The sequence below is a fragment of the Neodiprion pinetum genome, chromosome 3 (genome assembly GCF_021155775.2).
Source record: "Neodiprion pinetum isolate iyNeoPine1 chromosome 3, iyNeoPine1.2, whole genome shotgun sequence".
In the NCBI taxonomy this organism is placed as follows: Eukaryota; Metazoa; Arthropoda; class Insecta; order Hymenoptera; family Diprionidae; genus Neodiprion; species Neodiprion pinetum.
The window spans coordinates 33,908,247-33,923,816 of NC_060234.1; the positions used below are offsets into that span (position 1 = coordinate 33,908,247).

The 15,570-nt window shown below is 38.6% G+C and overlaps 1 protein-coding gene across 5 annotated transcripts in view; it reads left to right on the top strand.

Annotated features, from left to right (window-relative positions):
- The window catches only part of LOC124215218 (uncharacterized), a 78,979-nt gene extending 64,396 nt beyond the window's left edge, over positions 1 to 14,583 (top strand). Inside the window, exons 1-5 of one of the 5 annotated variants that reach the window (XM_046618329.2) lie at positions 1,126 to 1,151; positions 7,903 to 8,116; positions 9,729 to 10,036; positions 10,676 to 11,012; positions 11,637 to 14,582. In XM_046618329.2, coding sequence (XP_046474285.1) covers positions 1,141 to 1,151; positions 7,903 to 8,116; positions 9,729 to 10,036; positions 10,676 to 11,012; positions 11,637 to 11,813 — 1,047 coding nt within the window. In that variant the 5' untranslated portion in view covers positions 1,126 to 1,140 and the 3' untranslated portion in view covers positions 11,814 to 14,582. Of the gene's footprint in view, positions 1 to 1,125; positions 1,152 to 7,902; positions 8,117 to 9,728; positions 10,037 to 10,675; positions 11,013 to 11,636 lie in introns of those variants that run through there. The other 4 variants (XM_046618331.2, XM_046618327.2, XM_046618330.2 and 1 more) reach the window with 4 other exon arrangements.
- The last annotated feature ends 987 nt before the right edge of the window (positions 14,584 to 15,570 follow it).

Here is a 15,570-nt window from a genome sequence, read left to right on the forward strand (position 1 = left end):
AGATTTTTCTCGTTCGAAGGTCCTTTTCATTCCGTGTTTACCGTTAGTTTTCGATTTAAATTTTATGATTATGTTTATACCGAATGAAAGACAGAAGTGACGACCATTTGATGGGCACTCGTCAATTTGTTGATAGGTTTTCGATGTTTTCCGCCGCTTGAATACCGGCGTGATACTAATTGTCGATGTAAGATTTCGTCTAGTTCGGGTCGACCGCAGAATGATCAGTTCTTGGTGATTGGATTATTGCCGATTTATAGACGGTCCCCTCAATCAACCTGCAATAATGTAGATCTTTTAATGGAATAATTTTTTTTTCGTTCCAAACGAATAGGAGGACTACGTTCAATTTCGATTTGTTCGTCCAGTCCCGCTGCTGAATTACTTGTGGAAAAAAATTTACCGCGGTCCATTAACTTGTACTAATCGAGAAAAGATTACAGCGAATCTTATTGAATCAAATTGCCGGGCATCTCTGACGACGGCCTGCTTGAAGGTTCGTGCAAAAGGTCGAGCAATTAGGTTTCACTTTTTTCATACAGTGATGAGGCTACTCCCAAATTCATAGAGAAAGATCGGTGTCGTAGAAAATTGTCGGACACTGCATTGTACATTGATGAACATTTTTTTCGACTAGTTACGAGCACCAAAATTTTCTCTATTCGAAAATTTCATGGAATGCCGCAGGCTGTACCGAACGAAGCACCGGATAGTTTCAATCTACACGCTCCGACGGATCCGAGATCGTATTTTGAAGATAAGTATCTCTTAATCCACGGATTAACGTAATAACGCAACAAGTTAGCTTCCAATGTGTCGTTGAGCGAATGACGAGCCGTTCATTTCGCGGCTGCGAGAAGTTTCCTCTCTATTTTCTATCATCTAACGTGAATTGAAGTGACACTCTAGCGCAGTGTTTCGCTTCGCTTGAAGGTAATTTTTATCACTTTGAGGAAAGATTCTGTCGCATTATTTATTCATTCTTAACTCAATTCCGGCACCTTGACAAATGATTGAATTATACTTTCACTTTGTAGAAATGTCGACGACGGGAAGCCTTTCCTTACCACCAGATCTTCGTATCATTAGACGGCGACATCATGTAATTCCGTCTGGCGTGTGTCAAGCAGAACTTCGATAATGTTCGACCGGTATGACGATCACGTACAATGACTGTAGTTTTATATTATTCTTTTCGTTTTTCTCTTCGCGTTTACTAATTGTTTCATTGTAAGAATAAGTAGCCGTACTGTTCAAACTGTTTCGACATTTCTCGCTAATCCGTTTTCTAACTTTGTTGCTTATTTATAGCATTGTGAATTGCAGGCTCAATTTCCTTCACCGATTCGGTCACACCAGTATAGTTTAATGTAGTCACACCGCTCAATTGGGACGTATATCTCGTGAAATCACTGCTCCGGTACCGCAGTAATAATCATTAAACATTGTTCGATAATCGAGTGTCTCTGCTGAACACGTAATAAAATCAAGAGAGTTGTTACATCTGTCGAAATTTACATCAAATCTGTACGAATTGCATTTCTTGGATTATTCAAGCCACGTTCGCTTTTAAATTTCCTAATATAATTCTTTCGATTCCCGCACACGTTTATGCATAAATTATTCTTTTGCTTTGTTACAGTGGAAATCAGATCATATTCATAGTATTAGGATATGTAAAATTATCCTTCTATATTACTTATATTTTTCACTACGTATCGTTGTAATGCATATTACTTTATAGATTGAAAATTTTTCGACATATGTTGAATTAATTTTGAAATTATGTTTCATGTATTTAGCTGATGTCCATAGAAGTACAGTCTTTCGTAATGAATAATATACAAACAACGTCGATTTCACGACGACGCGACGCGGATCCAGTCGTCAAAATAATTGCGCTCGAGGCTTTTACCCGGGGTCTATCTGTCAGCGGTAGGACGGAATCGTAGCGAAACCTGATCAAGTACAACTTGATTCAACCTTTGACATTAAAAATCGAACGCTCTTTCACGATTGAAATTGTACCAAGAATCGGTACGCGACCCTGGCATACTAAACTCTATCTTTCGAATGAAATCGCAAGTGACGACGAGTCGTCAGCATAGGTCAAGTATACGAACTGGTTTTGGGGATCCACGAAGATGCTAATACAATTATCTACGGTCGATGTATTATTAATTTCGAATGACGGTTATATTTCCAGGGATGAACTGCGAAAGCCTCAATCCGAGCAAATTTCTACGACTTGACGTAACTCGTCAAGTCGGAGTTTAAACGACCGTACGTTCATTTTCTGTAATATGGGGTACGTTTACGACTCGTGTGCATTTCTAGAACACGCGGCACAGAGTAAGAGACACGTGTAAGTATGTCAGGGTCGTAGGATCGAGCTGCAATCGCGAGTGTGCAGGCACTTCTGGAGTACAAGAGAGCGCGTGCACGCCCGAGACGGTGGATCGAATGAAAATGTCTCTTGCGCAGGAACGAAAGTGGAAAATGTAACAAAGGAGTCGAATTCCACGGCATCTGCAACGATACTGCACAGCAGCACTGGCATAAATTGGAGAACGCGCAAGTATGCGGTGCAACTGCAACGACGCCGCACGTGGAGAGATGGTAACTGGGATTTTATCAGCCCTGCATCTTAGCCCTAGCCGCGGATTCGAATTACACGAGTAAAGTGGTCGGAATAAACTATTTATAAAATTGTGAAATGCCGACTATCGTTTATTTGTCAAGCAAGGTAGATTTTCAGTCTCAGCCGCGGATACGAATTTACAAGAGTAAAGTTGAGCAAAAATCGAAAACACCCTAGTCATTGTTGGAAATGGTAAACTAAACTGGAATATGAAATTTCAATCGTTGATTTTTATCGTTTCTCAAGTAAGGTAGAACTCCAGTTGCAGCGACGAATTTAAATAACCAGAGTAAAGTGGTCGAATTGTGCTCTACAAAATAAGGAAATCAGGAAGGCTCGTTATCGTTAGAAATGGTAGATCAGATCGAAATATGAAGTTTTATTGATCTATTTGAGGGGTGAACCGCTCTTGATATCCGATGTACAACAGCGTGTCAAGTCTTTGAAATCTTTGTAGTCCCGCGAAGTCTCGAACGGCTCCCGGTTTGCCGTGAAAACTGCCTGTCGCGTGTCTTCCACCCGAGAGTTACTCGTAGCTGTAAACACTTATTTTTTCAATCCCCACAGCGCCGGCCACTCCGCTGAAACGATACGTGTTATGCCTGCGTTATTTCCACGGCACGCGAGGCTGCGATCGCCAGACGCATAACTTTACGAGTTCCTATCATGCGCTCAAATCGGGATTCGTATTTATCGCGTTAGGTTCATCACACGCAGGTATATACGAGAAAAAAAAATTCGTCTCTGGTTGTATCGAGTTTTTGCACTTTTACGTGGATGAAAGGAGTTTCTCTTCATTTGTGAAAACTGTTGGCGCCATATTGGACTCAACGAACTGTGCGATAATCGCAGAGTACGAATGCTTAGTTTGTCGCGTTTACTCGCAGTGTCAAATTAATATTTGGCGGGAGATTTCTCTCTTTCGAGTACCTTGGACCAAAAATCTCAGTCACGATGGATTATGTTATTCCTTTTATAATTAAACCTTTTCGTCGATCGACTTAATATTTCGATCCAATCGGCATCTCGTTACTTCGAGGTCGATACAGTGTAAACGTTAATTATCGTTATGGTAAAGCCAGATGAGAAAAGCTCTGCTGGATTCATCAAATATTTACCGATATATACCTATACCTGAGGTAATAATCGAAATGAGCGCGATACAGCCACGGAAGTGTTTAAAGAGCAGCTGCTTTATCATAGCGCATTCGAAGCTCTGGCGAACCGGAAACGGGGTGTGCGTTCGAGTCGGTCGTCGCATAGTCCGGAAGTACTGATGCGCTCAATGCTTTACTTCCTGCGAGGCCAGCAACGAGACACATCATGGTCCCCACTGCGTGTATTGATGCGTGAGATCAAAGCATGTTGCAGCTGCTTTGCCCGTGATGAACATATTGTATCCAGATCTTTATTAGGCGAGGATGCGTTTTCGATATCCTGTATATCTATCAGTGTGCGATGGACCCTCAGGCATACAGGCATTAGTTAATTAACTATCGAGAATATCGAGGCATCGACAATTGTTACGAGGGTCGCTTTGAGCGCCGAGTTTAATGTCCGGTGAATTTTCCGATTCACTCACGCTTTGCCTCTATCGAGAAACCTAATTTATATAAATAGTAATACGAAATTATAACGATTAGATATCGTAATTGTTAAATATTATCAATTTTTCTACGAGCGGAAAAAATTTATAATTTCAACCTGTTTCGAATGGTGGACAGATTTCAGCGTACGTAGTTCAATCACTGTCGATTTCATAATCAAATATACCGTGCGATATCCCGGATCTTCGACAGTGGAATTAAATCACTCACACCGATCGCGCGGAATCGAATTATACACGATGTCGCGCAACTCGCATTTTAATATGACTCGAAACCAATTTGATTCATCTCGCGCAGTGTCGTTAAACTACTGCAGTAGACCATCGATTTTCTTCTGGTCCTTCTTTCAACTGTCCGTTAAGTTGACGCCATTTTCTACAATAATCTCATACAGAGAGAGAAAGCGCTAATATACAGGGGACACAGTGGAATGAAAAATAGAAAAACAAAAGCAAAGAAAAATCTTGTGAAAGTTATACAAAAATATGAAATAGTACCTACGTAGAGACTGACAGGGAATTTATCCAATCTGCCCAATTGATTCAATCGAACAATTTATTTTCCGCCAGTACATTTCAGTTAAACGTCACCGGTAGCTTCTTCGAATACTAATTTTGTTTTCGTTTATTTTTCACCAAAAAATCCCGTTCATCTTAGCATAGCTAATTGCTTGTCGTATCCTCGATCCCCTGTCACTGTATATCCCACGTATATCCCTGTGCACAAACATAGTAGAATCGGAGTGAATCGATACTTCGGCCCACCCCCTATAAATAATTAAAGAGCCAACTTCTCCGTAATCCTATCCCCATTCCGAGCTTGTCGGGTTACGGACACAGAAATGAGGTGAAGGTGATCGCAGGCTGCTCTGAAATATTGACGCAGGCTTACCGCTTGCCGGTGGATGTGGCAGATATGATCGTACGGCTACTTCACATTTCCATTTCTCTCAGATATATATGTTATGTGCTTATACCTACCTTGATTCTATTCTTCGTTTCGTTAATTAACGTCAATTATATCTGAAATCATATTCATCGGAAAATTAATTATCCTTCGGTTGAATGGATTTTGGTATTAAGATTTTGATTGCTGTAATGCTGCAGTAAAAAAGGCGGTGGAAAAAATAACCGAGAATACTCTTGAATATTGAACTCCTGTGTATAAAATTCGGTGATTCTTCAAGGATAAAAGTTTCATTTATTATTCGTGTACAAATATATCTCATCATTTTCGCCTGTGGTGTCTTTGATGAAAATTGCTGCTAATGACGTGTCTTCTTCAGACGACGCGTAGTAAGAATCTGTTCAATGAGAAAGCACTACATATCTGGTGTTGGTGGTGGTGGTGGTGGTTTGGGAAACACCCGCGAGAAACGTTGTAAAGCAAAGTTTTTTCCTGTTGATGAATATTTGAAAAGAACCGGAAACGAGGTCAGCCACGTGCGCTAAATTACTAACAATAAGCCGACTCCACGGTGCATTACTATCGCTTCACTACATCGGATATGCTTGTGCCTCACTGTGAAGCTGCGGTTACGACATCCGGATACGAAAAATCTGAAGGGATTCACGGTCGCTCATCGCCTCTTCGCTTCCGAAACTTCTCGAATTTTTACACGCGTCGTAATTCGATACAAATCAAGTTCATCTCAACTTCTCCAAGTGGATTCTCGACATTTTTAATGTTCCTTGTCACCTCAGGGATAATAAACTCGATATCGATCTATCAACGGCGAGAACTATTCTTCGTTAAAAAAATACAAATAAAATAAAAAGCACATCCTGGTTTTGTACACGGTTTTCCGTGTATGCCGATCCTCGTAGTCCTAAGAGCGCCCTAAATTCATAGACTTTACAGCGCAGCACTTATACAACGAGCACCAACTGCTCCGTCGCCACCTGACCGTAGATCCTACGACGGACTTGACCGTCCTTTCAGACAACACGCGAGCATGGCGGTGCATAATGTGGGTATACATTTGATACCACAGTGGCAGGATATATGCACTCACGAACAGTGAGGTGTAATCGCAAGCGATGTGAAGCGCTCTCCGTCGGGAACGTAGAACCACTTGACGAAAGTCGAAGTCGGTTTGATTTCAACGTTACTTTTATGTTAAGTACAAAACTGTTACGGTCTCTCTCTCTTTGGATCTGAAAGTAAATTTTATCAGGAAGGATCTGTTGGCCATTGTTGGAGTTTGCCTTACACACGGCAATGGAAACATGGTTTGAAACGTTGTTCAGGTATTCCGAAGTCGATAAGAAAGAACAATTTTTTATCGCTAAATCTAAAATAAGGATGTATCTAATCACCCATTTATACGTCGTGAGAAATTACTTTTTTCCGGATCGCTGGTATTTTTAGATTTGAAAAATATGTAACTCGCTCACGATATTTTGATGACGTTTGGAAGAACGTTTCTTTCTCCAATATATATGTAATTTTCCTTGCATTTGGGAGTCCGCGGTATGAAATGTATATATATATGTTGCGGCAGACTGAATATAATCAAGGGGTTGGCTCGTTGGGTCGATGACAGTAATATGGGGGGGCTGCGACAGAGCAACGTTAGGCGGATACTGATATCTACGTTTCGGGAATGCTTTAGTTTCAGCAACGAGGAGACTGGTGTGAGGGAAAGTTTGGTAAATTAATTAAATGTAATATCCCTGCCAGTTCTGAACCGAATTTGAAACGGTATAAAGAGCTTTCCAGAACGACAACTGCAAGAGAACTCGCCGCTGTGTTAGCAGACAGTCATTATTGTTCGTGTTCATTTCTCAGACTAGACATTGTACATATACGCGTCTAGGAAACCTCCCGATAGCTGTAGGATATTTAATATATTGGGTGTATTATATACACCAATTACGACACGAAAGGTATATCATGTACGAACGTACAATCATCTACCTATCCAGAGTTGTAAATCCTTGAAGCATCGATTACATTTCGTATATTGAATTCAACCTCAATTGACAGACACTCTGTATTTTCTTTTGCATAAGGTAAAAGAATACCTTCCACGTGTTCTATTATAAGTAGCATTGTACAGCTGGTACATCTTACCTCGGTTGTATACCATTGCTGTGTACGTCGATTAAACATCGCGAATAAAATTGAAGCAAAGATGGGGAAGGGAGCGAGAATTGAAGTGATCAGCACCCTCCAATGTTATCAATCAAGTCAATGTCGTCCCCTGCAGGAAAACCCACCACATTCATTATACAAGAGCCTTCGAGCGCGTACAATGACCCGGCAGTTTTTCCGATGTTTTCTCTTTTTTTTTTTAGCACGTGATATCAATTTAGCATTCTATTCTACCCAATGACAACGACCCATCCGAGGTACGACAAACTGTTTACGGGTTATCGGGCAAAGTTATAATCTTCGTAACGAAATTCCAACGTATATCGTTTCTTTTTCGCAAAATATATTAAAATGTGTTTTGTAGTTCTAAAATTCTAAGATAAAGAAAAACTTGAAAGGAGGTTTCAATTTTCTATAATAATAAAAATGTTGGACAACGGTCCGCGGTATCGAATTTCCGTAACGCAATTTTCAAACGCCATTCAAGTCATAAAACGTGAGAATGGAATTGAAGATTTTCGATTGCAATTTTTGCCAACTCGATTCTTTGACTTTCAGCTTTGACGAAACGTCGATGGACAGTGGTCCTCCTCTGGAAACGCTTACCGAGGGTTTCGTGAGCAGTTCGAAACGCGAAGTGATCTGCAAGGTATCCGCCGCGGCGGAGGTCACTTCCCTGGACGAAGCTAAATCGGTTATCAAGGCTCTCTTGGCGAGACAGCGGGCGCAGGCGCACCAGATGTTGGACTGGCGAAGGGCTCTTAAATTACAGGTATAGGGAAGATCGTCTAATATATTTAAGTGCAGTGTAAGAGACGCTCGTTTCGGCGACACTGGAACAGCACGTAAGGTACTAGAGTGCGTGTCGTACCTTCGGGAACGCGGTGCTGTTTAGATTGGGCTGCGTTATAGACTTATAGATTAAGGAACGAATCATCTCTGCCAACGGTCGCTCGTCAACCTTAAGCAGTAGTAAATGATGAGAAATTTTCGCGACCTAGGAACAGAAATTGTACACCAAAATTTGCATCCGTAGTCGAGGTACGAGTGGACACGTCCAATTATTGTCGAAGGGAATTCAGGTTGCGCACACGACTCTTCGGTAGCCCGAAAGCAAGGAAATTTCTTATATAGCATACTCGCGGTGGCTGTATAATGCGATCATTGATTTATTGATTAAATTCGAATGAATCAGATTCTGCAGGATGTCGTGTCCGGTTGCCCGCGCCTTGTTTTGCACGACTAACCATCTCCGCGCGTCTCGGTTCACCCATAAAGGAGGCGATTATGAACACGGAGGCCATTGTGCCTCGTAAATGGTCATCTGGGAAAGCCGAATTGTTTGCATACGGAGGCTACACATACCGAACCGTACACAGTGTAGCTATACATGCGTCAAAATGACCGCGATCAAATGACTATCGCATATTTATAAGCGTCGATTAATTCTTGTGCTCAGCTCGGATATATGCTTTGACTTCAGGCCTTTAATATTAAACAGTTTTATCGGGGGTTATTGATTGCAAGCAATGCACCTGATTTGATTTTCACTGATTCAAATTGTATAGAAAGTTGCAGTTTAAAAGTCGTGTATATTCTAATATTCTGTAATAGCTTTACGTAGGATTTAAAATTTGACAGAATTAACCAAGTCTGTAATAAAATTAATATATATGGTTTTAGTCTGCCTTTCTAATTACACGCAATAAGAAGTATCGTATATACGAATGGAGACCGTAACAAATTCCTTCGATGCTGTAAATGTCAAACATATAAATTCTAAAGCGTGAAGAATTTTTGATAGAAGAAAAAAATAAAGAAATAACAAATCGTTATCGATTGGTAATAACAGACCAACGACAAGCGAGGCTTGTCCGATCGAAAGAATTAATACTTTCCTGCTTCTTGCGCTTGTTATTATTCTTGCGCCAGTGTCGGCGAAGGTGCGTACAAGGCATGGTAGTAGGTATAATAAATTAATCGAAAAAAAGGAAAATAAGGCCTGCAAGAATAGAAGGAAATCTAAGTATAAAGTCTTGGACAGCCGCTGTCTTTACGTCTATCGTAAATCTGAAATTTGAACCTGTTGTGTATCGATGTAAGTATCGGCATACACGCTTGCATTCACGGCGAATCGGTTTTAGAGAGCCTCTAATTGCGTTGGCGTTGTAGCGCCGTTCCACTCGTTTAACCTGCGTATGGATATGTATCATATATATATATATATATATATATATATATATATAATATAGGTATAAAATGCGCGTATCGACCCGTGTCCATGTTCGCCACGCGTGTATAACGTGAACCCGGCACACCTATAATACTTTGGGCGAGATGCACCTGCAGCGTTGCGCGTGAATGAACTTTTAACGAACTTGCAGGAGGATCTGGTAGCCAGGCTGACGGTCGAGAAAGCCGAACAACTGTTCGCGTTGTCCTCTCAGCTGCTGTTGTTCGAGTCGAAATTATCGAGGAAGCAGAAGGAGATCGAAGCTAGTCTTGCCCAGAGGGAGGCCATCATTTTGAGACAGCAACAAGTCATCACGGAACTGCAGAGCAGACTCGCTGACAAAAGTACCGGCACCAGGGATTCCCCGCCTTGCGATGCCCTTGACAGACTTGACAGCCTCGGTGACAGCGACAGCGCCGTTGTTCTCGAGGAAACTGCCGATGATCCTGCTCCCCCGAGGTCAGATTCATTTACGCATCTGTAAAGCTTTTTTTCATACCTGCGGAGATGATTTCATTTTTTCACTCTGTCTCTTCGTTTCGTTTTTACTAATTTGTCGAACAATCGAAAGCCCGTCACGTCGTTGTATACTATTAATGCGTAGGTAGAAGAAAGTCGGGGAAACGTGACCATCGTTGACATCACGTTTTATGATTAGGCACTAGTCGTTAGGTACACAATACGATACGTGTAAACGGTCCAATGGATTACGATATGAACCTCTAAATCATCCTTTGCTTGGTTGGTATACCTACTACATGTGCGGAAGGTAGAATTTAGATTTCGTTATTTCTGATTTCATTTCGTCTTTATACCGAGAAGAATAAAAATCAGGCACTTGACTTCCAACTACACAGGATGCTAAATAAAATGGCTTCTGTAAAAAAAAAAATTCATAAATTGAAAAGAAATGTGAGATGATTTGCTGATTTATGTATGTTATGTGTAATGATACAAATTAGCGATGAAGAAAACCAAGAAATAAATTGACTGCTGTACTGGCCGAAACTCGTGGAATTGAAAGAATTTGTTTTCGTGATCGAATAAACAGAGAAAGAAGCTCCTTGGGCTGTTACCACCGCTTTTTCTTTCCTTCAGGTTTCGATCAAACATCACGGACGTCACGGTGATCAGGTCGGTCTCCGACGCGGTGGAACCATCGAATAAGTACGCCTCTTTACGTCGTTGTAACGGCTACCTACGCAGACCGGAAATCCTTGAAACGGTCTACTCCGTGGAGGAGGACGGCGATAGTGAGAATAATCAGGATCCGTCCGAGTCGACGGAAAACTCCGAGTACGAGGATCGGAGGTCAAAGAGCCTTGGAGGCGGCAAAGGACGTCTGCAGGACCTGTACGGCAGTTTCGAGAGGCTGGCTCAGGAGGCCGATTCGCCACCCAGTGAAAGACCCCGAGAAGAGAGTCAACAGGCTCAGGTATCGCCATCGCAAGATTAATACTTCACTTTTGTTTTTATCTCAGCCGTATGCCAAACGTTTTCTCGTCATTTTCATTTTTCTGTCAAGTTCAAGTTTTCAGAGATGGACAAGAAATGTTTTACAGGTATAGGAGTTGCTCGGTATTTCGAAGTTTTTCCAGTAACACTTCAAAAAAAAAAAAAAAAAAAAAACACATATAGACAAGGAAATTACAGGTTGCTTGTTGATTGATTCAGGCTACTGAATGGAAAAGTTGACAAAAGTTATCTAATCCGATAAAAAAGGTTGGAATTACAGTTGAAAGCGTGAACAGGAACACAAACTGAGAAGAGTATTGGAGATTAATCACTTGAGCCTCTTATGGCAAATAAAATTGCCAACATGGCGAGTACAAGATATAAGTTTGTAAAGCTAGAATGAAACATTTGTTTTCATCTTTGTCTTTTTGTGGTATGTTTTCGAGAGAGAGATGAATGTGTCAGCGTGGCAATAACATGTACAATAAAAGTGATAGAGGTATGAGGTTCTACTAAGAGGTTCGTATAGGCGATATTCCTCCACTTGTTTTGAGTACGTTTTACCCTTTTAACTTCAACGCGGTTGTTTCTGTTTGTCTTTCAGGTGACGTATAACAGGGTAATGAGCAATCACAGATCCGTGACGAAGCCGAAGGACGTTAAATACAAAAGGATAAACAAAGCGAAATCCAAAAGTCTGGAGGAACTCCGGGGGCGTTTGAGAAATTGGGTTGAAAAGGGGAATAAAATTGCTATATCGCTCGATCAATCATACGCCTGAAAGTATTAAATTAAATTAATTTTTAAACGAGAGTAAAGAATATTTTAATTCATAAAAATGTTGTACTACTAGATTTAAGGCAACGTTGCGATCAATTTCAACGATAATGTGGCACAAAGGTAGACGGTATCGCGTTGACCACGATCTTACGAATACAGAGCTTACGCGTAGTATGAATGTGTGGCCGTTAAGATGCTGAACGATGAAGTTAAAAAGAGGACGAGGCAACATCGAGATTTCGGGACCTCGTCGCGTCTCGGGTAAATTTTCTGGCGTGGATTTACATACAAAGCCGCGATGAAAGCCCGTTTTGCTATGTTTTATAACGCGTGTCATGATGTATGTATGTCTTTCAATACAAATTATATTTCACCTGGAGGAAAATTTCACTCGGGGTCGTAGATTTGTTATTATTAGAAGTTTAAGTAACGCACGTTAATGGAAAGCAAAGTGAAATGAGTATTATTAATCGTGTACGTAAATCTCTGTTAATAAATTTACTCGAAAAAAACCCGAAAAGGCCTGAAAATCTTATCGTCATTCTTGTCCTTTTTCTGTTGACCCTTTTTTCTGGCTTCCGAACGGCAAAGTTACTACGTTTATTCGCTTTGTAAAAGATCCGGACCACCCTTTGTTATATTGTGGCAACAAAGGATCCAAAATAACCGCATAATGTTCAAGATTGCTGCTCGTATCTACATATATGGCCAATTTTGCTATTTAAATATCGTTTATTTAGATCAATACACACCTGAGCACATTTTTTTTCGCGTTCAATCTTCGTCGCAGCTCCATCGTTATTGATATTAACATACAGGTATTATTTATTGGTAATTTCAAAGGATCGCGAGTAATGAATAATCGTACATTACTTTTGCACGTGGGCAGTTGGCTTCATTTGGAAATCGAAGAGCAAAAAATTAATATTCATCAAAAACAACAGATTCACTCTGAATTCGTGAGAATAAATAATATGTCTCCACATCGATTTGTCATTTGTTTTGATTGTTTTAATTTGTTTGCGTATTTCTGTATATCGTCTTATGCCATACGTTAAACCATTTGTAAATATTCGGATTTGTTAATTATTGTATCGAACCGAAAGTCGAAATTATATATTCGCGTGTTTATCAATCTGTGTGTAGCTGTTTCAGCACTTTTTCTATTATACAAATATTATCTATTCACTTAACGGATGATCCAAATAGCACAGGCTATTTGATCTATGAATTTTACTATTTACCTGGAGGTGTTTCAATTTCCTCCTTAGAATCGTAATAATACAGTTATTACCTATTATGATAATTATGTAAAGATACTATAATATACAATCATAGGAATAATTGCAGCAACAAAAACAACAAGAACAACCAAAATAACAATTAAATGGTAATACTAATAATAGTGATAATAGTAATCCCTTTTGTCAATTATCGTAATCGCAATCGATACATAAACTTGAGAAGTTGTAAAATTATTAATCAAGAATGGGCCTAATATATAACAGAATGCGAGACCCAAAATTCTATATCAGCTTTTATTCGTGTATTGAGGAGTTTGATTATATCGAAAATAGTATTTTGTAGTACGGTGGTGTGATAATATTACACGCTTGCAATATTGTTGCCTCGTCTCATGATAAGCTACCTCTTTGAAGCACCCAAAGAATCGCTGCTGAGCGTCGATAGTGCGTGCATAATGATGAGTTGATAAACTCGTGTTACGTACCGAGGTACAATGTGTGTGAACAGCGGTTGATTCAGGCATCTGAAATTAAAAATGTTGACGCGTTGTGAAATTAATTATTTTTTGTGATTTCACCGTTTAACACATTTGCTTCAAGAAATACATAATATTCATTGCTATAAAGGTGTGATAAACGTATTTGTTCGAATTTTTTTTTTTTTTCGAAAATATTTTTATCCTTTTTAAAGTATACGTACGTATATGAGCTATAATCTCGACATTCTAAATTTTTTTTTCAACGGAAGGAAGGGCACCACTCTTTGTAAATAAAAATTTACGACATAAGTTAAAAAAAAAGTGAACATAATATTTCTTATATAAGATTATTGAGATAGACTTAAACATGATTAAAAAGAACTTATAATGCACCAATAAATTCTTATGTTCCTCAAGGCTGAAACAGCAGCCAATATAAACGATCTCTTGCATAATATCTTTAAAAAAAAATATCGTATAAACGGGTGGGATAAAAGGTTGAAAAAGGGAAAAGAAATATTTCAATATGTTTTGGCAAAATACCTACGAGTGTATGTGAACATACACGCAATGAAGCATAAATAATATATATAATACACCATTGCTATAGCTTTGTAATATAGATATAAACAGTACACTGTACATTCGAGTCTGTATAATCTGCAGCACTGTCCCAGAAAGCAAAAAATCTGACTATATCTTTATCTTAATTTATATGAAATCGTATAATATATGTATATCATTGCTTTGGTAGCACATTCGTAGACTGCTTTTGATTATCGTTAATTTTATTTTTATCACTATTATTGATATGTTTATTAGTATCTTAATTCTTAGATAATAACGGTACGGCACTGTTATTCATAAGTTTTAAGATGGTTGCCGTGTACCTACTGCTATTATCATTGTTGTTATTATTATTATTGTTTCTATTATTCCTAATATTATTAATATTACAAGATAATAAATTATGAACTTATATAAATAAATGATATATTTATGATTTCGAATTTAAATACCTTCGCCCAGTTTCCCGTACCATTCTTTTCAACGTGATACTCATAATTATAACTGTGTGTATATTCACGATGTAAAAAAAATCTGAATTGTACAATATAACTTTATTTCAACGTATACCTTATCTACGTATTCAAATCAATATTTTATTGCAGACTTGTTTTATTTCGATAAATTGATTACTATTCTTCATCGAAAATAATAAAGGTAACTCATATTTTCCTGTAATTTTATTTGCGTGGTGAAATTATGAAAAATGTAGCGACGCGGATTTTGCACATTTTTACTAAATTTATAATAATGAAAAAAGATATCGATTTTGTTTCAAGTTTTGAAACATCAACAGGCGTGATTCTTTCAGTATTGATGATAATAATTAGAATAATGTAGCACCAATTGAAGATAAGAGTGTATTAAATATTTTACGATAGATTTTTGAGATCCTTTATTCATCAGGTGAACATACAAAAGACGTATGCAATGCGTATGTGTTCTAACAACATTAATTAACAAAATTAATAATCGGTTTTATTTATTAGTACGTTATTTTAATTTTCTACTTGAAAAATAACAACAAAAAATCGAAAAAAGAAATAACAGCAGAGCCTTGTTTTCAGTTGTTGCGCAAGGTTTCAAATAAAAAGAATTCCATGACTGTTACACAACAGGTATGAATAGCAAGACTTTGATCTGTGATATCAATAAAGTAAGACGATAACAACGCCACACGAATTATTTATCTATTTAATAAACATATAACGAAATTGGTGTCGATTTAAAACCTTCTAAAATTGTAAATTATTGTCATTCTGATGACAGAGGTGAAGGAATTATTTTCATGAACAAATTATGGCGGGTAATCCAAGCAAAACATTGAAATTCTGAAAACACAATTCGTAAGCTCTATCGGCGTAGCTAAAACAAGATATTTTGGATAAAATAAATAATTCTAAAATATAAAAATTAATTGCGTATTCCTCGCACAAATATTTTGATATGTCTTTGTTTGCTTCCGTTT